Consider the following 24,155-nt stretch of genomic DNA (forward strand, 5'->3'; position numbering starts at 1 on the left):
CAGATAAGGGGGCATCGGATATCCGGTATCTGGTATCCGGCAAAATCACTATCCGATGCATCCCTACTTAAAACTATCTACTCCCTTGCTCATTACCACCTCTTCCAGTAAGCTGTTCCAAGATTCCACTACCCTGCTAAAAAAATAATTTTTCCTAATATCCATGTTAGCATGAGATTTAAATAGCTTAAAACAATGACCCCTTGTCCTGTTTTCGGTGCTAAATTTTAGCCCTGTAACATCTTTCATTTTAATAAATTTAAACAACTGAATCATGTCCCCTCGGTCTCTTCTTTGCTCAAGACTGTACATTTTTAGCATTCCAAGCCTGGAATTGTAGTCTAAATGAGAAAGTCCATTTATTAGCCTTGTGGCCCACCTTTGAACCCTTTCCAATACATTAATATCTTTCTTAAGATAAGGAGATCAAAACTGAACAGCATACTCCAAATGAGGTCTTACCAAACTTCTATATAAGAGCAGAAGAACTTCATTAGACTTGTTTGAAATAGATCTATTAATAAACCTAAGCATCTTATTGGCTTTGTTACTAGCTATGCTGCACTGTTGACTAAACTTTAAATCCTGACTTATTAAGATGCCCAGATCAGTAACTTTTGCTGCCTGACTAATGACTGAACCTTGCAAATAATAACTTGTACATTTATTTCCATGCCCTAAATGTAGCACTTGACATTTCCCAACATTAACAGCCATACCCATTTATCAGCACACTCCGTAATATGATCTAGATCCTCTTGCAGCTGATTTGCTTGTTCTTCATTTTCTACAATCCCCATAACTTTGGCATCATTAGCAAAACAATTCATGTTCCAAGAAATATTTTTATGAATATCGTTCAAACCAAACAATGAACAAAACAGGCCCTAACACTGATCCTTGAGGAACACCGCTTAAAACCTCCATTTAGAATAATTTAATAACTTCTTCACAGATTTGGTAATAAAAGAATCTCATGAACATGTTTTGCATGCAGGAGTTGCAGACTTTAGTACAAACTTGGGAAAAATTTGGATTCCAAGAGGAAGAAAATGTAAAATTGGTTTTTAATAATTGTTACAATTTGCAAGAAATTTAATGTTCGTCCTGGGCAACAAGTAATTACACCTCTTCCCGCCGACTGAGTTAACAAATCGCCTCCCTTTTCTGTCACAGGACTTGATTTCGTTGGATCTCTTTACCTTAAAGGCAGTGAAAATAAGCATTGCATTTTATTATTTACCTGCTCAATTACACGAGCAATTCATAGCTTGTAAAAGATATGACAATTGCTGAATTTTCATTGGCATTTTGAAGATTTATTTCTCGAAGAGGTTTGTGAGCTATAATATATTCAGATAATGTAAAAAGTTTCAAAAGAGCTGAAATTGAGTTGAAGGAAATGTGGAAAGTAATCCACCATCCGGAATGTTAAAAAATTTTACTCCACAGTTGGAACTACTTGGAAATATATAGCTGAATGTGCAGTGTGGTGGGGTGGGTGTTATGAAAGAATGGTTCGCTCGGTTAAAACCAGCCTAAGTAAAAGCATATTAAGATCAACTTATAACTCTGAGTGAATTAGAAACTCTTCTTGTAGAAGTTGAGGCCATGATCAATTCTCGACCTTTAACCTACGTTTATTCTGAGTTGGAAGAGCCGTCGCCCCTTATGCCTGCCCACTTTTTAATTGGAAAACAAGCTATGTGTAATTAAAATCAATGTTTTAAATTTGCCTGGAACGAAAGAAATTTTACTCAAAAGTTTACGCTTGCGCGAAACAATATTGAACCACTTCTGGAAACGCTGGATAAATGAATACCTTCAAAACCTAAGGTCCACACATCACACAAACCAAATAGAAGTTCATGATTTCAAGTAAAGCTATGTGGTGTTAATTCACGATGAGCATCTGCAAGAACTTTTTGGAAAATGGGGAAAATCCCTGAAACCTTTCTAGGAAGAGACGGAGAAATTTGATCCTGCAAAATACAAACTGGAAATACCACCTTAAGAAAACCTGTTCAACTTCTATATAATATTGAGATAAGAGACTTGACGAATTAGTGAACTTTTTGTGGAGTAAAAAGAAAAAAAAAACTTGTTTTAAATGTTTAAAATTGTTCATGACTAATATATTTTACTTTTCTATTTATTTTCCTGTTAATTTACGACGCTTTGGAAGTCTTGATTTGAATAACCTTGTTGGAAGATATTGCAAGAAGTTTAATTTAACTGAATATTCTACTTGATTTTGTTAAATATATTTCTTGAAGAACAACTGTTGATTTGAGGTCAGTTGTTAAATATTTTTATCAACATTTATAATCTGCATATATTTTTCTCGTTTCAGTTAAGCTTAAAGTTGAAGTATTTTTATGGAAATTCATCATGTGATCCAATGAACTTGTATGCGTCCTTCAAATAGGCTGAATGCCGTTTTAGTTTTCTTGACTTGATTTGACTTGACTTAATCAATGCAATCTTGATGCTATCTTAGCACTTTTGGCAGTCACTCTTCACGTGACTGAATTATCCTGATAAATATGTTAAACATTCTCTATTTTGTATATATGTAAATAAACATATTTATTTTAAAATAATGAGTCATGAATATATTGCTAGCATTTTAACTTAACTTGAATACCAAGGAAAATTCTTGACTAATTAGACCAAAGTTGGCATACTTGGAATTTCAACTTAACTATTATTTTTATTACACTTGTTGCTCATTATTTGAAAAATAATGTTTTGATGTGCATGACATTAAAAAAATTTGTCACAAAGATCCAGGACAAAATAAAAACTTATGTATGTATATTAGGGTGGTCCTTATTTTTGAAGTTGTAGATATTTTACACGACGCCCCCTCAATTTGTTCCATTATACAAATAAATGATCCATGCAAAATTTTAAGTCAATCCATGAATATTAACACATGCCCCTAGGGCCCCCTTTTTTGAGTTTTGAAGAAAAAATTGCGGATTTTCTCATTTTTATGTAAAAATATTCCTAGCTTTCATATTTAAAGTAATTTTGAAGATAAATAGATGTTACTACTTCCAGACCAACCATTCTCTCACTTTCATTCTGTAAAATTTTACATATTACATAGAGTACATGTACACTAATGGCCTTGGGACAGGCATACCGCTATTCGCGCTCGTTTCAAACCAAGCGCCAGGGGAACATTTCTTTCCACCAAGATGGACACAAGGGATTCTAAAGGTCATTAATGAATGGCCTAGGCTAGCGGTTCCCAACCTTTTTGATTGTGCGGCCCACCAGTTTTGTAGAAAACTCGATTAAGGCCTACAAACTACTATACATTACTTGCACAGCCAAAATTTACTATCTGGAGGGTGCCTGTTCATAACTGTACTTAAGTGTGAATAATATACCGTATTAGGACTGAAAGTGCGTTAAAAACAAGAGTTCTGGAGATGTTAATCCCCTTTTTCCCTTTATATTGCATTACATATATAAATACACTGCACAAAAACAATTTTCAAAATATTTTTCAAGGAAGAAAATAACTTTATTGCATTCACTTAGCTGGCATAGCTGTAAGGAAACTCAAAAACAAGTCCTCAAAGTTAAAGCTTCATGGGATTTTTGGCATTGTCTTTCTTCTACGATGGAGTTGATATCTGGATTGAAACTGGATGATTTTAGTCTCAACTAATTCGCAACATTCAATGCATTTCTATGTTATTTTTTTAAAAAAAACTGCAATGAAAAGTCTCATTCAAATAGGTAGGTTGTCGAAAAGCCCCTCAAGCGCCTCAATTCATTTTTGCCAGAGTTCAGCAAAAGAGGATCATTTTTAACTTGAAGCCTGAATCTAATACTAGCTTCTTTGGCAATTTTCATTAAAGAAGTTTCTGATTTATTAGGCTTCATCTCTTCAATTATAGGGGAAAGTTCCTAAGAAATATAAGAAATCTTAATCCTAAAGTTCCTTATTGGCGATGAGCCAGGAGAGTTTTTGAGTGATAGTATATCTAATAAGTGAATTTTCGCGAAAAAAGGAAATTAAGACTACAAGTTTTATCTTGATTCAGATTCCCGACCAGTGTCCACGGCCCAGTAACACGCTGTTACTGGGCCCATGGGTTGGGAACCGCTGGCCTAGGCCATTAATGAATGATTTTTGACAACAACAAATTGCCTCTTCCAGGCTTTCGGGGTGTTGATTTAGAAAAGTTTCTGTGTATGTAATAGGTGTGGCAAATAGGGTCACTAGGTTTCCATGCTATAAATATAAGTAATGACAATTATATTTTAATTCGCTGTTCTTTAGTTATATACGTAAAATGTTTATGCATCCTTATGATTTAAATTTTGAAAAATCCTCGATTACCCTACCATAAAAATAAACTCTATTTTCCATATCTAAAATATAAATTTAAAAAAATTCCAGATCGGAATAATGTAAAAATCTATACTTTAAACTGTCTTCTATTTCAGTACATAGTCCTTTATTATCATCAAATTCCTCTTGCAATTCACAAGATTTAGAAACCGAAATGGGTATCTATCCTAACTTGTTGAACCTTTTATCTATATCTGGTCTACCACAACGCAAAAAAGCTTGACAACTATTGATATCTGCTTGCATTTCATTAATGTTAGACAAACGCCATATTAGGGACAAAGATGCTGCTCATTTATTAACAGCCTATGTAAATGCAGTAAATTTAAATCCAAATAACCTTATGATCAATCATACATCCCTTAAGAGAGCAAGAGAAAATCTTCTAGAGGTAAAATCAGATTTCATGAATTTAATTTTAGATTTTTTAGTTATTCCCTGGGATACAAAGCTACATCCAGATGTAACTGGAAAAAAACGCCGACAGGATTACCGTGATAGCTTCAGGTCCCAATGTTGAACAGCTACTCAGAATTTCTGAGATATTTCTTCAGTTGTATGAATCTTAGATGATTGCTCTTTATTGCTAACTGTTCAATTTGTAGTGTTTTATACAGCGGCTTACAATACCGGCCGTATAAATTGTGCATGTAATTTTTTAGAACAAAAGCTGAACGGTGATATATTGCATTTGTATTGCTATCATCATGCACTTGAAATCGTACTGCAGAGTGTCTTTAAAGAAGTTCTTGGCTTTCTTAGTTCTAGACTCGATATTCCATTATTTAAGCGCTTCAAAATTCAAGAAGTACACATACCACTAAAATTCTAAAAGAGGAATTTGATGACATATTATTGTTCGTAGAAAACGGAATTAAGGAATATTACAGAGAATTCTCATAACGTGTAATAATAATTCTTGGTGAAGTCCTCCCTGCTACAGGGACATGTTTTCGGCAACCTGGAGCTTATCTGTGAGCCAGATGGATGGCAAAAGGAATTTATTGTTTAAAAATTTATATATTTACAAAACAATTTAAATTGATCTTACATGAAGAGAATGCCCGTAAATGCTGTTTTACAGTTAAATGTTGTATGAAGATATAGTTTTTCGCAGCAACGCATTCTAGGCCTTTTAAATTAATATAAAGTATAGTATCTAAAGAACCTGCAAGGTACAAAATAATGACAAACATGCAGCAGAAGCAGTGATTGAAAAATTCAGAAATCACTTATAGTACTTAGGAGATGAACTAGTAGCTTTGTCCGTAATGGATGAAGGAATTAACTTTGAAGATATGAAAAGAAAACTTCAAAAAAATGCTTGCTGAATAGGAAGACGTGTCTGATGACTGTATAAAAAATTTCAGATAACAGTAGATGATTCAGAATACTTTCTTAGTAAAGATCTTCCTCTTCATAGAATGAATTACACGTCAATAAAACTGTTTGATAAGTTACAAACACCAAAAGATGTTTTCTATTTGATCCTGATTCATGGCAAAATGAAGGAAGCTATTTAAAGGGAAGAGATATCGTTAAAATGCTGAAAGTTTTGAATGATACAACTGAAAGAGGAGCACAATTAATCGAAGAATTTCACAATCAATTTACGAAATATGAATCATAAAAGCAATTTAGTATTTTACAGACAGTCCAAGACTATCGGGAAAAAAATGCACACGATTGAGATACATTGAGAAAAGCGTACGATTAAGGTAAAGTTTCTAAAGCACTATTTCATTCTTATTCAATGTAAAATCTTTAAACGATATGAAGTAATTAAAAAGATTAATTTTAGTGCTACCTCGCTGTAAAAATATTTTGCAAACATAGGAGAAACGATGTACGGGGTCTGAAGTAAAAACTCGAAGATTTATGGGAAAATTATCAAAAGTGTTAAAGTTCAACGTCCTAGGGGCACGTGTTATTATTGACCGATTGAGTTCAAATTTTGCACCGATTACTTTTTGTTATAGTGTCACAAAACTAGGGGGCGTCACTTGTTGAATTCCGAAAAAAAAAATTTCCCATATAAATAAGGACCTCCCTAATGTATATATATATATCTTTTTTAACATTCTGAACTGTCACTTCACCCGCACAGCTCTTGTTCCTTCTGCACTTGAATTAATGCAAAACACATATGCAAAAAAAAAGTTATTTAATCTATATTGAAAATTTGCTGATAGAGATGTTAATTTTGAGATTAAGTATCAGTGCTTACTTATTAATTAATATTTAGACGCATACCAATTCAGAAAACTCTACACAAGTCTTTTTCTAAAATGTTCCATCTTCAGAGTTATGTTTGTCACACATTATATTTTGAATAAATATTAGTTTCTGTTACATTAAAAGCAAAAATTAGTATTATTCTGCATGAAAAATAAAGTTTAGGAATGAAAATAATGCAATATATTGTTTTTACTACAATATCTACCTAAACTTCAGAGAAATTCAAAGCTAAATTTCATGAAACTATTCTAGGTGGCAAAAATGTCATTCGTCACAGTATACTAATTTAGTTTCAAAAACCAATTATATATATGATTTATACTGCGTTTTCTTGTATGAAGTATTGCACAGAAGTTTTATTCTTTTACAAAATTCCGCAAAATTGCAAGTTAATGTTCTTTAAATGTTTAAAACTCTTGTTACGCAACGAAACAGAATCTCTGAATGTTACGTTCATCACAATGGAATGAGAATGACTCCACTAAGCAAAAAGGATATAGAATAATATTCTAGGATTAGAAACTGTAATACTTATAAAGACAAGTGAATTTATAGTATCACAGCACAAATAAAATTGCATACAGCAAACTTGCTAGACCAAGTGAAGCATTTTAATCAGAACATAACAAAAAAAAGGTACTTTTTGTTCACCATATTATGGATGAAATACTTATTTTAGGTAAAAAAAAAATATTTTGTAACTAAGACTCATAACTCAGTTGTCAAAGTATCAAATGTATCACTGATGTTATTAATAATGCAAGGAAAAAAGATTCAGAAATTCTAACGATTCTTTTGTTCATGTTCTTAATTGTTAAACGTTCTTTTTACTAAATGAAAACCCAAGTAGAAGAATGTGAGGCAAAAAGAAATAGTTAAAACAACTTACCCTTTTAAACAAACAAATGGGAAATTTATTTTGAAAAACACATAAAGAAAAAACAATGTATTTTATAATAAAACTTGCATTGAAACATTTCTTCTTATTTTTCTCAGTAAATTTGTATTTTTAAAAGGAAGTGGAAAATTTTTGCTCTTTTTTTTTCCCATGGGGCAAAATGAAAAACGAAATATTTCTCCACAAAAACTTTCTATTTGATCATTGAAAACATTTTTGATCAAATAAACAAGTAAATAAAAGAATGAATGAAAAAAGAATGAAATAATGAATAAATAAATTAATTAATTAATGTACAGTAAATGGAAGAATAAAATAATGAATAAAACAAAATAAGTGAGTTAATGAATGAATAAGTTAAATTATTAAATGAAGGAATGACAATGAATGAATTAATACAGTAGGCGTCGCTTAATGTAATCACGGTTAATGTTATCATTCGCTTAATGTTATCAGAATTGCGAAGACCCCCAACACTTGTATGTTAACACACGTTAAAAAAGTCGGATATTGTAATCAACGTCTTCGTTTATTGTCATCACTTTTTCATAAACTTTCAATTTTCCCCCCGTTTTTGTTCCTCAATTAACAGAAATACATAGGCAAACCAGGACGAGACTAACTTTCTCTGTAGCATTTTATGGTTTTCAATAGCAATTAAAAATTTTTCTAGGAATGAAGCTACAGAAAGTTCTCCCCCAGTGACCAGAGACTTCTCCTAAGAAAACTTTCTTTTGCACCTAAAAAAATTCAGTCGCTGGTCATGTTCCAGGTATTGATGTAGGACCTCCATTGTTGTCATTACTTTGTAAGCTGTTAAAGAATTGTGTCGAGATTAAAAACAAAGCGAAGTTAAATTAAAATTTAAACAACAAACAAAACCATGCCGGAAAAGATAGAAAAGTTGAATGTGCTTTGAAACTGGTTTACGAATGTCAGGGAAAACGGTCATATTTTACTTCACCTATTACTATGTGATTAAAAATTGCATAACTTAGCTTTAACTTTTTATAATTCAGATAGTTCCTTTCTGTGAATTTAATAATTTATAATTTAAAACTGCATTCTGTTGAATTATTGTGATTTTAATTTGTGGTTGCAAAAATAAATGCACCTTAATTGGAAAAAATTCCTTATTTTGTCTCCTGGATTCTTTCCGGTTATTGTTATCAGTTGGTTATTGTTATCAAATTATATTTGTCCAAAGTGATCACATTAAGCGGCGCCTACTGTAAATGAATACATATGTGATTTAATAAATGACTGAATAAGTATACAAAAATGAACTATTTCCCTTTTAACGGAAACAGTACAAAATATTTAAAATAAAAGCATTCTCATTGCAAAATAAATAAATACTGCACTGGTTATTAGTAGGTCTCTATTAATATTTAAAAAGTTAATTTAAGAAATTTATCATTTTATAACAACAAAAAAGATTTCCGACTTAAAACAAAACATTACAACATGAATATTAAGTTTTGAAAACTGTTTGTACTATCATCTGCTTTGATCTTCACAGATAACTTTTTTGTGACTAGAATAGCATTACTGCCAGGACTGTGGATTCAGAGGAAAAATGGCCGACTCTGGCTCTGACAATTCCAAAACCCTCCCCGACTCTGATTTCTTTACCCCAAAATCTGTCCGACTGACTCCAACTCTGAAAGCACTGGCAGAATTAAGGACTTTGAAGGAAAATGACTGACGTCGACTCCTGTAGTTTTAAACCCTTTGACTCCGGACTCCAATTCCATTACCCTAAAATCAATCCGACTTCAACTCAGTTACTACATAGTCACAATATACCCAGATGGGTGGTGGTAGATATTTCACCATTTCACTTTGTCCCAGTCTCCTATTGATAACAATTGCTAAAATATGTACCAAAAGAATGTTTAGTTATAATTCTTGTTCTTTTTGTCTTTCTTTCCGAAACATTCCTTTCATTTTCCAAACATTTTCTAATTTTATTTTTCACTTATCAAATAAAAACCAATTACTATTATTATACAACATTTTACATCTTTGAAAACAGAAAATTCACACATTAATTGTGTTACTTAATTTGTTATAGTTTTTCATTATTTTAAAAAATAATATGAAAAGTTTTTTGCTTGGAGTTGTCTAAAACAAAATTACACAATACCCTCTTGGCTTTGGTTCCGGGCTGCCTCAACTCTTTCCATCAACCAGTCACGTTGACGTTCAAGTTGCTCATTTACTTCCACCTGAGTATAATAACGTACTTTCCATTCATCTTCTGAAAATTATACGAGTACATTACAATCAAGAAAATAAAAACATTCAATGAAAACTATATTAATAAATATTCTGAAACAATAATTAGAAATCAAGTTAAGTATTGACAATATACAGGGTGTCCTGAAAAAGACCGACTGCTTTTAAAAATTTATAACAGGAAAACGGTAAATGATAAAAAATAATTATTGCAGAAAATTCATGTCTTGGGTCGTAAATCCCCCCCCCCCCCCCCCCCGAGTTCAAAATTTTAGTTGAAATTTTTTTCACTAGATGGTGCTGCAGAAAGTAAGCCCGCAAAATTTTTTAAAAATATAGAAAATTACAACATATTTTTTTGAAAATAATGAACAAAAGAACAAAACAATATTTTCAAGAAATCGTCGGCTCTAACCCCATGTCGCAATAGGAGAAAAAATCGCTGAATTTCAATTCTTCTTTTTTGAATTACTGGCTTATTCTTTGCAGTGTCATCTATTGAAGCATTTTTGAACTAAAATTTGGAACTCTGAGGGAAAAAATTTAGCGCCCACTACATGAATTTTCTGCAAGAATTTGATTTTTAACATTAACCGTTCTCCTGTTATAAATTTTTGAGAAAAAAATTTAGGTATTTTTCAAGACACATGTATGAATGACTCCAGGAAAAAATAATGAAAATTGAACTTCATAAATGCATTTTTTGAATACATATTTTTTATCGAACAAAAAATCTATCATAAAAATAGGGAACATAATTCAATTTAGTTGTATTTTGATGGTACAAAGCAAAAGTTTCAATGAATTTTGAAAGTTCCTTCTGGGTGACTTTAATAATATTGGGGATGGGGGGAGGCAACCACTTCATAACACATTAATTTTATTGATTACGATTTTTTTGGGGGGGGGGGGGACCAACGACAAATAGAAATTTTAACCATTTTTTAAACCAATTTTGAACATTTAAAAAATTAATCTCCGACTTCATGGAATAAAGAGAAAGCAGCAGGATTAAACAATATTTGCATGATTAAAAGTTGTGAGATATGGTTGAGCCTAAAAATATTTCGTGGTGACTCTCTCTTTACCAAGCACTATCAGATTAAAATACAACATTTAAAAGTTTAGGTGGAAAAAAATTTAATGACGTCAAAAAATTAAAAATTAATACATATGTAGGAAAAAATAGAATTTTAAATAAATTGGAAAAAGAAAATTAAGTTTGACATTACAGTTGTCCGAAAAAAATAAAAAACTGGTATGCTGTTCGCATTTTTTTTTCTTTGCCCCACAAAAAAAGCAGATGTTCACACAAGCATATCCAGATTTTCTTTCCCATGCAAGTATAGTTGAAAATTGCATCACTTGATACATTGTAAAAAGAGAACAAAGAAAAATTATTCGTTTCACTCTTTTCTTAATAAAAGATCTTAAGAGATCATGTCTGCAAGCCCCTCTTTAATATTTGTCTGAAATATTTCCGAAAGACAGAAAAACGGCCAAACTTTAACAATCCAGTGCCCAAGATTCTCACTTTTTTTTCCGTGCAAGGGGGATAACAAGTGTGTAAGATAAGTTTTTTCTTCTGATCTCCTAAATAATGGGCCTGGTACCACTAATGAGTTACTCGCAATAAAGATCCATATTTCCATACAAAAGAAGGTGACATAGACTCTGATCAGTGTTAGAGATAAACAGTCATTTGGCATATTTTGCTCGAACAATTTTAATTTTTACCCCCAGATTCATAATTCCAGGTGCTAAATTTGATGCCTAAAACTTTTAATTGCATTAAGCATTTTCTTCCCCAAACGCAATAATATCACAACGCACAATTGATTTGGAAAAATTGAAAGAAAAATTTCATATGCTTTGACATTTTTTTAAAACTTCATACATGTATGATTTATCAAAAATATCATGGATATTTTTAATTTTGACAACTGAAAAACTTACTCAAGAGCAAGGCCTTGCCGTCCCTATGTGCAAGGTTGTGCAGAGTAAGACAGCGCCAGAGTCAAAAAAGTGCCGAGCTCTACCGATCAAAAATGCTCCAATTGGAGGAAAAAAATAATATTAAACTTTTTATTAGATGGCGCAGAAATCATACTGCTCATTGAAATAAGCAATCCGTCTCATTGCCTATATCTAAAACGATAAATTATTGCCTTGTTCTGTCTAAACGTTCTTTACAAAAGCGCAATATTTAAAACTGAAAACTGGTGATGTTAATGCACACATTTGCATTTTTCTTTGTCATGTGGAGCCGTGAAGACTATCTTAGTATGTGTCTATAGTACACAAGGACAAGCATACAAGGCGCAAAATCTTTTCTATTCCCCAATTAGGTTCTTGTGGTCAATGGCGTAGCCAGGATTTCATTTCGGTCAGGTTCCGATTGTAGTATAGTTTTTAAAAAAAACAGAAAAACCTATCCAATATTAGATGTCCTCACATCCGATTTTGTTCAAAATCTGTTAAGAAGCTAATATTTCTGATTTTTTAAACGTTTTTTATTTGTGGCTTAGAAGTTGCTCACCAGGAAGAACAATCGTCTTAAGTCGTTTTTTGTGAAATCTCTAGTTTTTTTTTTAATGAAAAAAGGGAGGAAAAATGTATGTTTTCAAATTTGATAGATCCATGCATTATAAATAGAGGAAATATACAGAATTCTATGCACTCAAATTTGATTTTTTTTTTTTTTTTTTTTTTTGTACTATCCAGGAAAACTATGTAAAAAATGGATATTTTCCATTTTTAAGTTTCTTACTCATTACGGGGAGGGTCCCAACCATTGAGAAGGGATAAAATGAAGGGAGTGAAGAATTTTATTCATGAAACCAACACTCCAAGTCACATGATAGATTTTAAAGCAAAGCATTGGAAGAAACCAGGGTTTCTTCTGCTTGTTTCAGGCAAAACTTGCCAATCATTCATTGTTGTTGAGTCACGTGACTTTATAAATACAAATACAAATGTGACAAGCAGCAACAGGCTCTGGGCTCAGCTAGGCTGGTCCTAGTCAGTTAATTAGTCCTCAATGAAGATCAATGGCCCTCTTAACCCTTTCAGGGACGCATCATTAATTTTTGAGAAATATGAAGAAAAAACACCACAAGTAGGTTTATTTGATCATCTAGACATAACTTTTTCAGTTAAAAATTTTTTTTTTTGGCAACTTTTTTTCGCTGGGGGTGGTGTCCCCATTTGTTCACACCTCCCACCTGGGGAAGGACAAAAACATGTTTACACATGTAGAAATGAATTTGAATCATTTAGAACAATATGATTGAGTACCTCAGGTAAAATCAAGAAAAGTGATTCACTCCTTCAGCGCTAATTAAAAATTTTAAAATCTGAAACAAAATTCCAATTTTGGGGTAAACAAAAAATTGAAAATTTTATGATTTGGGCAAGAAATTGAGCCTACGAAAAAAATATTTTTTTGTTATTCTGCCATCTCATTTTGTTCATTGAACTCAAAAGAAGGACACTCAAGCGATCTTGATTCAAAACATTCGGAAAAAAAGAGAAAATTTTTTATAAATTGGAGGTTTCACAGCGCGACCACCGCCCCTGAAAGTGTTAAAGCTATTCACCCCCTTGCTCATTACCACCTCTTCCGGTAAGCTGTTCCAACTGCCCACGCCCCTACCGATGTAGTAGTTTTTCCCGATTTCCAAGTTAGACCGAGATTTAAATAGCTTAAAACAATGAACCTTCGTCCTGCTTTCCGTGCAAAAATTTAATCCATTTACATCTTTCATTTTGATAAATTTAAATAATTGAATCATGTTCCCTCTGACTCTCCTTTGCTCCACACTATACACATTAAGCTTATTAAGTTTGGTATCATAATCTAGATCGGAAAGTCCCCTTACTAGTCTAGTTACCCTTCTTTGAACCCTTTCCAATACAGAAATATCTTTCTTCAGATAAGGCGACCAAAACTGAACACCATGCTCCAAAATGAGGTCTTACTAAACTCCTATATAAAGGCAGAAGAACCTTCTTAGATTTGTTTGAAATAGATCTATTGGTAAACCCAAGCATTTTGTTGGCTTTGCATAGGCTATTGTTTTATAAGATCCATAACATTTTCTGCCTGTCTAATGACTGAACCTTATAAACAATAACTTGTACGCTTATTTCCATGACCTCAGTGTAGCACTTGACATTTCCCTACATTAACTGCCATACCCCATTTATCCGCCCACTTATGATCTAAATCCTCTTGAAGCTGTTTTACTTGTTCTTCATTTTCGACAATCCCCATCACTTTTACGAAATTCTTCTGCAGCCGGATTCAAACCCGAGATAGTTGCATCACTGGCCAAGCGTCTAACCGACTGCGCTATAAACGCATGTCGGGATCCATCTTTGGGTCAGCTTTTGCTAAGCCAGTGATTGGACTTGCACCCTAAATTTTAATTTCTGCTCTAAGGTCCAGATCCCAACTCCTTGGATTCACCCTTGGCTATGCCACTGCCTGTGGGGAATATGTTGTATTATAATTTGTGCCAATATGTATTTTTGTGATTTTTAAGTATTGTTCGTGGTAATTTGGCTGCTTCATGTTATCATACATACAAAAATGGTGTTACGCACATTTGCATATTATTTACTTGTGCATAATATTTATATATTTTAGACAATAACTTAGGATATCATTTTAGTTCTGTAAAGTAATGAATTGACTCTAATTATTCAATTCTTTCCCCTCCATTTTCTTCATTTTTCTTCATTTGTGCACTTAATTAAAAAACTAGTTTTGGACAATGTACTTGTTTTTCGCATTAAATTCAATGCCTTTTTAACAATTCCGTACTTTAGAATTACTTATTGTGCAGAAAAAAAGTTAAATTTCAGTTTTTAAGGTGGAATATCCTCTATAATGCTTCAATTTAGAAACATAATCTGTATCATGTTGTCAATTTTTGACAGGCATTAAATATTGATTAATTATTTATCAAATACAGAATATACCAATATTTAGAGCGGACTTTAATCTATATACATAAATGGCTACTTCTATATGTAAGAATGTCCATGTTAAACTTCAAAACTACTGGACAGATTTTAACCATTTTTTCACCAGATAGCTACATTATCAGGAAGTCACATAGGCTGTAATTTATTTCTCAAAAACTTAGTTTAAAAAAGTTATGATCGAAAACAGTAAATTTCATGTAATTTCCCCATTAAATAATTAAATATAAAACCCATTGTTACAAAAAGTCATTGCCTTACAACAGCAATATTAATGGTAATCATAATGAAAATTTTGAATCAAGGCTTCTCCAGAGCAAACATGAATTTAAAGTTATTTAAATATTTGGGAACACTACTTTTTGCACACTTAGGAAAACATTGTTGAGAGCTTTTTTTTTTTTTCATGCTGTGTGTGTGTATTATTTAATTAAATAAATAAAGTGCATGGCTTTTTTAGTGATCTTTCTTTTTGTTAATTCACATTTTGGAAATTATTCAAATTTTTATATGCTTAAATATCGTGCTTTCGTTTCTAACTGAATACTGTTTCGGTCTTTATACTTATTGCTATTTTACTTTTATTGGTAAGGAAGAAGCTCAATTATTAATCACATCAAAACGGTGTGTTTTGAGTTCTCTCAGTTTAAACAGAAAATGAATGAAAGTATCGATTCTTTCTCACAAATATTACTGACCCAGGCAACACCGGGTATTTTTGCTAGTATTAGAATATTTTCTTTTTCTAAAATGCATTAACATATCAGATGAGCTACTGAGCTCAAAATAAGTTAGAGATATGAAGTAAAAAGGTACACTTTATTCAAAAATTAATTATTTAAACACATTTTTTTAAATAAATTAGAACTTCGAACGTATTCTTTCCAAACTATATTTGTCTACAAAATCTCACTCTGGGTGTTAACTAGATTTCCCCCGAACGTCACTGCAAAAGGCGCTCAAAAGACATTTGCACGAGCGCGCCATTAGACTCAGCGCAGGCCTTCTCAAGAGTCATCATGATTTAAATCTTTATTTCTAACTTCAACTCTTAATTTTGAAAAACATCATACATATTCTGTTAGAAAGTTATCAGGGTTGCCACTCAATTTTGGAAAAAAATTCCCCATACTTTCCCTGTATGAAAATGAAACATTACAAAGGAGTGAACACTGATATTTAAAAAAGAACATTAATATCTTGATAATTTCACCACAAGGAATAAAATTGAAACAAAAAATAAATAAATAAATAAATAAGGGGAAATAAATAAGAATTCATAATAACTGAAATATAATAACATGGTGATTCAATATATTTAACTTTTTATGCAAGTTAAAACAAAAAAATGCCTTCTCTTAACCATTCATTACTTGGACCTAAAAGTGTAAAGGTTAAATAGAGAAATGAAAATTAACAACTAATTTCATACACTCTAAATTAAACTATCATGAAATTCAAGATACATGTTAAATAAAGCAATAAAACGATTCTGTTTATGATCGATATTTTAATATTTACTTTAAAAAAAAAAAAGCAAAATTACCATTATTATTTTATTTTATTTTTGAACTTCATTAATCATTATTATTATTACTATTTATTTTTTATTTATTTATTTTTGGTAGTTTATATATTTGGGAATTGATTTTTGCAATTTTGATTTAAAAAAAAAAATATTTTCTCTGTATTTTCCAGGTTTTAGAGGAAAATTTCAAAATTCCCTCGAGCATCAATGTTTTTTTTAATTTTATTTATTTTTTATTTTTTAATTCCCTGTGTTTTCCTTATTTCTTCAGGCTTCGCTAGGGCGTGGCAACCCTGGCTATCCACTTAAGGACTTTTAAATTGAAGTATAGGTTTAAAACTAAAGTCATAAACCTATACTTTGCATTCACATATCAAATTTTGCATGTGTGCAATAATGTATTTATGCAATAGGGAGCATAGCTACAAATTTCTCAAGGGTATGTCCTGCCGAAAATCAGCAAACTCTTATACTTGGAAACATTAATTGAAACAGAGATAATTTGATTTTAATTTTACATACGCAGTATTACATAAGTTAAATTTATTAGATGATGAAAAAGTATGTTGACTGGAATGGAATAACTTTAACTTTACCCTATTGCGGATTAATTTTGAGCTTCAAGGGAAGGACCCGGATCCGGGGACCACCCCCTTTCTTACGCAGACCACTGATAGGGGATACATAAAAAGTAATAAATCAGACCAGCATTGTCTTCAGCATGTAAAAAATTGGTTTGAAATTTTACGTTCAGCTGTGTTATATAAAATTATATTTTCAAGAAGGTTTCAAATGATGATAAGAGCTTTAAAACAGTACTTGTGGACGAAGCTGGGTGTTAGTTCATTAACAGCGCAAAATGTCAGAAGATGGCAGCATAGACAGAAATATTTTCCGCCAATGAAACAAGAAGTGTAAGAAGGTTTTTGCATTAAGAGGTATTGGTCCACACACCTTACAGTCTCGAACATCGCTCCAAGTGATTTCCATTAGAAGTGATTCTATTTTCCACTCATTAGAAGAAGAACAAGTTCTTAAATAAAGACAAAAGTAGATGGCTAGTTCATAGAAAATGTTGGAAAAGACATCAATTTACCATGAAGTTGAAACCTTCATCCTTAGCACCCAATTCACTCCATTCAATACGTGAACAAAATAATAGGAAAATTAAAATTTTTTGCTGTGCAATACAAAGTATTTAATAAACCAACATATTAAGTAATTAATAAACCAACCTACAAAGTAGTTGTGACTGAAAGTTGGTTTCAGCTCTTTGAACTTAAAAAGAGAACTTGTGATAAAAATTTTTAACAATGGAACATTGAGCAAAAATGTGCAATGCAGTCAAGTTAGCAATGGTGCTTGATTTAAATATAGAGCAAAGCATTTTCAACAAAATAAAGTCTCAGCTAAAAGAGAACTAGTTGATTAAACATTTATAACTAGGAAAGATTAAGCAAAAATGTGCATAACAACCCAATCAGTAATGTGCGTCTTTAAATTCAGCATAAGCATCTACAATAAAATATTTCCCCACTTATGTGCATCACAATTATATCTGCAAAGGTGCTTGTTTTAGGCATAGTGTAGCATTTTTAACAAAATACCATCAGCAATATCTGTGTGATCCACTTGTTGCTCCAAGGCATCGACTGTTCTCTGCAATTCTTCAATCGACAGATCCAACATTTCTCTACAGGGAATGGTAATTTCTGTACTTCATAGCATGTAACTTTATCAAGAGCGATATGAAAATTATTAATCCAAATTTTTGGATTTGATTACAATGCAGATTTTCCAAAAAAAAAAAGTTTAGATGAGTATTTTTCAAGCTGTGAATCGCTAATTAATTTTAGCAGGTTTGTAGCACTTTAATCGGCTTAACTGTTAAAGAATTACTTTTGAAACTAACACGAAATTTATTTTAATCTCGAAATTTATTTTTGAAGAGAAACACACTGTAATATGAGATCAAGTTTAAAACGTTTACAATAGCTTTCAGGTTGCCTCTAGAATTCACTTAACAATATGTTCAAGGCACAAAAGTACTCTGGATCCCTTTCATGGGTGCCCATATGCAAAATTTTAAGAAGGGGCTCAGATATTTTCCCCATGGCTTAGCAGGATATTTTCCCCATGGAAACCGATTCAGTACAGATCAGAGTAATTAAAGTTTGACATTTTTAATAACTTATTCATTAATGGCTGGAAAAGAAATGTTTTTATATTTTTGCAAAGAAAAAAATACTAAAAGCAAGGAAGTTCTCATTTCTAGGGGGGGGGGGCCTTGAGCCCCAACTTTCCCCCTATATGAACGCCCATGGTCCCTTTATTTCTAAACACTCAAAACATGAAGTTCTAAAATTTTATTCTTTGCAGTGGTAAGGTCTTGCTGGACCTTAGGCTTTGTCCAACACAAGAAACTCGGTGTTCTTTAAGTAATCACTTCCCATATTTCTGAATTTTATTCCTCCCGGTGAAAGTTTTGATATTGCAAATTTGTCATTTGGCCCTACTGACTGTAAAATGCTTTCCTCTTTTGTTTTGAATTGATGTATTTTTCGAATATTAGGCAATTATTTTTGAAATTTATTCTCAAGCATTATTAAATTATGTAAGAATGGTAATGAATAAAATCAATGAAATATGTTATTAGTTTTAATTGTTGGATATCACTTAAAGGGCTAAAAATAAAATAAGTTATGTTTCCAGAAGTATTAAAACTAAATACACAGCAACCATTTTAAAGTTAAACATAATGTCAGTCAGTTACTGTATCAAGTGTGTCAGTCAGTTACCAAGGAATTTTCGGTGTTCCGGATATAAACTTAAAATTCTACTTATTGAGCATTTAAATACTTCTGATGTACAGGGCCGTCGCTAGGTCAAAAAACTGGGGGGTGTAAGCATTTGGCGGCCCCTTAATTGTTCCAAAATGCATTTTCCAGTATGTAAAGAGAGAGATAAGAGTTAGCTTCTGGTTTAGCAGGGATAGTCATATTACTAGACCTTAGTACTAGCAATATAAATTTAACCCGAAGGATAATATTCAATCAGAAATAGGGGTGTCAGAGGACTTCATCCTGGTATTTTTCGAAATTTAAGATATAAAAATGCAGTTTTAGACTAGATTGTAAGTTGGGGAGGAAAAAGAGAGGAGGTCCAATAGCCTCTCCCGATAATCCCCCCCCCCCCCCTTCCAAATTTAAATTACCAAAACACAATAGGAAGTTATATTTGATTACGCATTGAGAGGGGTCCGAGGCTCTCCCCCGGGAAATTTTCAGGATTGTTATTCGAAAAACACGTTTTTAGACAATCTATGGTGACAATGTTAAGGGAGACTCGAGGGTCTTCTCCAGACTTAGATAAAATGAAAAGCTTTCTGCGAACACAAATCCTAACTGGAAAATTTTCTGCAAATAATTATTTTGCCTAACTCACCCTTGAATAAAAAATTAAATTTATTTTATATTCAAATAAGAAAGAGACAAAAAAAAAAGGCTTTAAATCATTTATTTTATTTATTTATTTATTTTTTGCAATAACATATACTAGTTTGCTTATTTCTCACCAACTGAAGAAAATTACCAAAAGAATTTTTTTTTTACACATGTGCTTTAAAAGGCTCTCTCTCTCTCTTTTGGAGAAAGGCTTTAACAGAAAGAAACTTTAGGATTTTCTTAAAAAATCCCTTTAATTTTTTTTTTTTTTTTTTTTAAATCAACGTTAGCAGTTTGAAAAAAAATTTCTGCAGAGCCAAAAATTTTCTGCGAACGCCGTTCGCGCGTTCGTCTACATTATGCAAGACTGGTCTTCTCCTGATAAGTTTTAAAACTTTAAACTCCAAGCTCGCAATTGTAAATTATTTCTGATTGTGACAGGTAAAGGGGGGTCCGAGAAAATTTTGAAAATTGTAGTTCAAAAAATGCAGTTTTAGATCATCTATGGTGATATTTAGGAGAAGAGAGATTCCGGGGCCATCTCCCCTAAACTTTTTGAAATTAAAGCCTTAAAAACGCGGTTGTAGGCTTTTTTGTTAAAACTGAGCGCAATGCCAGTTTCTTGAAATTAAAGCTCCGAAAACGTAATTTAAGCTAGCCTTCAATGAAAGGGGGGGGGGGGAGTTTTAAAGGGGCTCGCACACAGAAATGTTTCATAATTGAAGCAATAAAAGCGAGATTTAAGACATTTTACGATGATGTTGGCGAGAGAGAGGGAGGGGGCATTTTCTCGAAAAATTTTCGATCTGTAGAAAACGCAGCTTTAGAAGATTTTCTCTAATGTTAATGGGTGGAGTCCACTGGTAAATTTTCAAAACTGAAATTGAATTGACGCAATCGTAAGTGATTTTCAATACTGTTAGAGGGGTAGAGGTTTTGGGAGATCTCTCGCAAAAACTTTTCTGAATTGAAGCCTTAAGAATGAAATTTTTTAGGATCTTCGGTAATATTAGGAGGAGTACAGGTTCAAGAGACCTCAGGGAGTTTTTTAAAATCAAAGTCTAAAGATGAAATTTATTCGACCGTGAGTGATGATGAATAATTAATTGAGAGGGCGTTTCTCGGGGGGTTACGTTGGGAGCACTCTCATGGTTTTTCGAAAATGCAGTCCTAAATACTTATGTGTAGGTCATCTTTATTGACATAAAGGCAAGGGATGGGGTTTGAGAATGTTTTCTCTGGATTTTTTCAAATCCGAAGTTTTAAAAACTCACTTCCAGGCCAGCTTTGGGAATGAAAAATAAAGGATTTGGAGTTCTCCACTCTACCCTCAGTTTGGCTACATCCCTATCTTCCTTTTAAATTTTAATTATTGATAAACATGTTGTGGTAATGAGTTCATTCTTCCAATTTTCCTTTACCAAACACGATTATTTGCTTGGATTTCCCATATAGTAAAATTCTCAATTTCCAGCCTAATAGTTTTGTTTTCTTGAAATACAAGCGTCTGCGGCCCCAGAAAAAGAACTTTTAACATTTTGAATGGATATGGTAATTTCTGTGATACCTTAGGTCTTATTTCCACTTCATTTTATTTTAAATGTCTCCTGCATCTATTGATTAAGCTTTGATTTACTTACGATTTTTATGTCTAAACATTTAGAACTTCTGGTGTAAGTATTCATTACAATACTTTTAGCATTATAATTATATTACAATATCTCTTAACATTAAACTGTTTTTTTCCTCTCTCCGTTTAAAATTCATTTCGACAACCCAAGCATTTTTCTCCACTTCTAAACGATTTTCAAGACAATATTTTTCATCAAAAAAATTACGTATGGGAATGTTTAGGCAGCCCCTATGAAACCATCCTATTTATTTATCTATTTAAAAAAAAAAACTAAAGAACCATGAAGCATGGTTTTGTATAACCAGGGCCACTGAGAGACGAGGCATGCAAGTTTTGTCGCCGGTCCTTCCTCCCATTATGCTAATTTTACTTTATGCACAATACTTGAATTTGAGCCGGGCCCATAGTTTCCGATTAGACAGACATACCCACTATGTGGCCTAGTAAATAGTGCACTGAATTTTTTTTTTTTTTTGGCGTTAAAAAATGTTTGAAGCGCACATTTCTGCAGCCCTTACTTTGATAATCTCACTAAAAGAGAATCATGGATGTTCCTAAATTGTATTTTAAGATTACATTTTCCATTCAAATTTTACAGAAAAAAATACTTTTTTCACTATTATTTCAATTTTTCATTTAAATTTACTGTTTTTTTAAAAAAAAACAATGAAGAGTTTCCCTTTTTCTTCGTTTGTTGCATTGCTAAAAAGAAATTGGCGGCCCTACTTCTGAAAAACTGGAGGGGTGTAGCACCCCCCCCCCCCCTTGGCGTCAGCCCAGCTGTTGTAGGCAGAAAATATGAATTTTGGAAAATTTACACCAATAATTTTAATGCTAAGGGGAAAAAGTTGATTTTTTATGGTAACTGACTGACATTTATGAACTGATTTTAAGATTGTTTCAAAACGAAACAGTATACAGATATTTACTGATATAAGCTTCCAGTATAAAACTATTATGAGTACAACAAAATACACGAACCTTCTTTCCTTTTAGTTGGAATTTGTTTTAGAAAAAAAATTGATTGCTACATATTGAATTTTCCTCGAGAAATCCGGAAAAGATATAGGCATCTGTTACGGCTTGTTTTCAATATGAAAAATTATAAATTAAAATTTAGTTTGGTACACTTTAAAAATATATATCTCAAGCTTTTAAATGATATGCAATACTTATAGATTTGTTGATATTGAAATTTTGATGCTCAGGTTGACATTTTCGTGGAATTGCCCACATATTATTTTTGAAGCACCTACTTCACGAATATCATATTCAATGATATTCGTGATGTCAACTCCAACTGTCTGGTGAATTGCACAACATCTCCCCTAATAGTGTTATCAACTCCTAAGCAAAAATTTCTTTTAAATGTAAGCTACTATTCTGAGAACTATTTGACTCTAGTTGGTATAGCTGCCCCCTTATCCTTTCCATTTAATAGGATCCACCGCTAGTATTTAAAAGCTGCGAATTACCACCTAAACAACAAGGATTTTTCAAAATGAATCATTTTTTATTTATTCAATAAAACTATGGGAAAAAATTAAATTTGCATTTTATAATATTCTTTACACATTAGTATCCATCACAAAAATATTTTACCTGAATAAAACAAAGGGTATGAAATTATGCGAAAATGCGATTTCGTATATTTAATTTAGAACTGAATTTTGTTAACAAGATCAAAAATAAATGATTTTTAATCTAATTCATTTTTCTTTGTTGAAATTTTTATTCAAGATTAGCTTATTTCTATGTTTTACATGAAATCACCAGAAATTCTCTTTGACTTGAATTGACAATTTCATAATTTATGTCAAATTTTTATTTTTTAGATTCAAACAAAAACAATTGTATTGCGTATTTCATGATTCTGATCAAAGTTTGCTTACAACAAGCAAACCCTTCCCTCCACAACACTTTCCCAAAAAAAGGTACTAAGTAGATGTAATGTTTAATTATTTATTTATTAATTCACTCATTCAAAACAATATTTCTGTATTTCTAATCTGCTACAACAAATGGAACGGTGTCAAAAGGAATAAACAAAACATTTTTCTTCTGGATATTGCAAAAAAAAAACATTGCGCTTAGAAAAGTATTAAGTACAAACTGTGTTGAATCACTCTTTTAAGACCTACGTTTGCATAGCAGAAACATGTTAAAGCTCTAAAAATCACTTCATTTATCATCAGAAATGATCATAGTCAAGAAAATGTACTTCAACAATATTGTGGAGGAACACGAAAGAAGTGCACACAAAAGAATGATCCCAAAAAACAGTTAGTAAAATATAGTACTCGACTCGACAAATAGATTTCATTTACACGGAGCTTTCAAACATTATATTGATTTTACTCTTATTCAAAAAAACTAGTTTATATTATAGCACTTACGTCATTCTTTGCTCATTTTCTATTTCAGATCGTAAGGTTTCGACATCTTTTCCAGCATCTATAGCAGATTTGCTACCTACTGATTTATTCTGTCTCCTCGAATACATAATTTTCCTTCCTTTCTTTTCGCTTTGAGTATATATTCAAATTTATTCAGTGTGCTAACTGCTTTGATGTCAACAACTTATCATCAAAATGTCAAAAGAATCAATAACTACATACATGTTGCCATTTTGAAAAGTGTGGAATTATGAAAAGTTACGTTTCGACAGTCTTGTCTAGAAACCTAACAGTTCCAACCACGTATACTACTCCCCCGTCAAGCTGGAGTAGCTGATTGGCGAGATGCATGGTGCTTTTCAGAGTGGATAAGTTGCACTGTAGCCAATCGGAGATAATCTCTAGAAAAGATCC

At 32.1% G+C, this 24,155-nt stretch overlaps 1 protein-coding gene across 1 annotated transcript in view; it reads right to left on the reverse strand.

Moving 5' to 3' along the window:
- LOC129231523 (coiled-coil domain-containing protein 169-like) overlaps positions 1-23,926 on the reverse strand; it is a 43,688-nt gene extending 19,762 nt beyond the window's left edge. The window contains exons 1-3 of the mRNA XM_054865862.1: positions 23,742-23,926; positions 17,877-17,962; positions 9,661-9,774 (exon numbers count right to left, since the gene is read on the reverse strand). Coding sequence (XP_054721837.1) covers positions 9,661-9,774; positions 17,877-17,962; positions 23,742-23,848 — 307 coding nt within the window. The 5' untranslated portion in view covers positions 23,849-23,926. The remainder of the gene's footprint in view (positions 1-9,660; positions 9,775-17,876; positions 17,963-23,741) is intronic.
- Positions 23,927-24,155: the final 229 nt, after the last annotated feature.

Source organism: Uloborus diversus, chromosome 10, assembly GCF_026930045.1.
Source record: "Uloborus diversus isolate 005 chromosome 10, Udiv.v.3.1, whole genome shotgun sequence".
Taxonomy (NCBI): Eukaryota; Metazoa; Arthropoda; class Arachnida; order Araneae; family Uloboridae; genus Uloborus; species Uloborus diversus.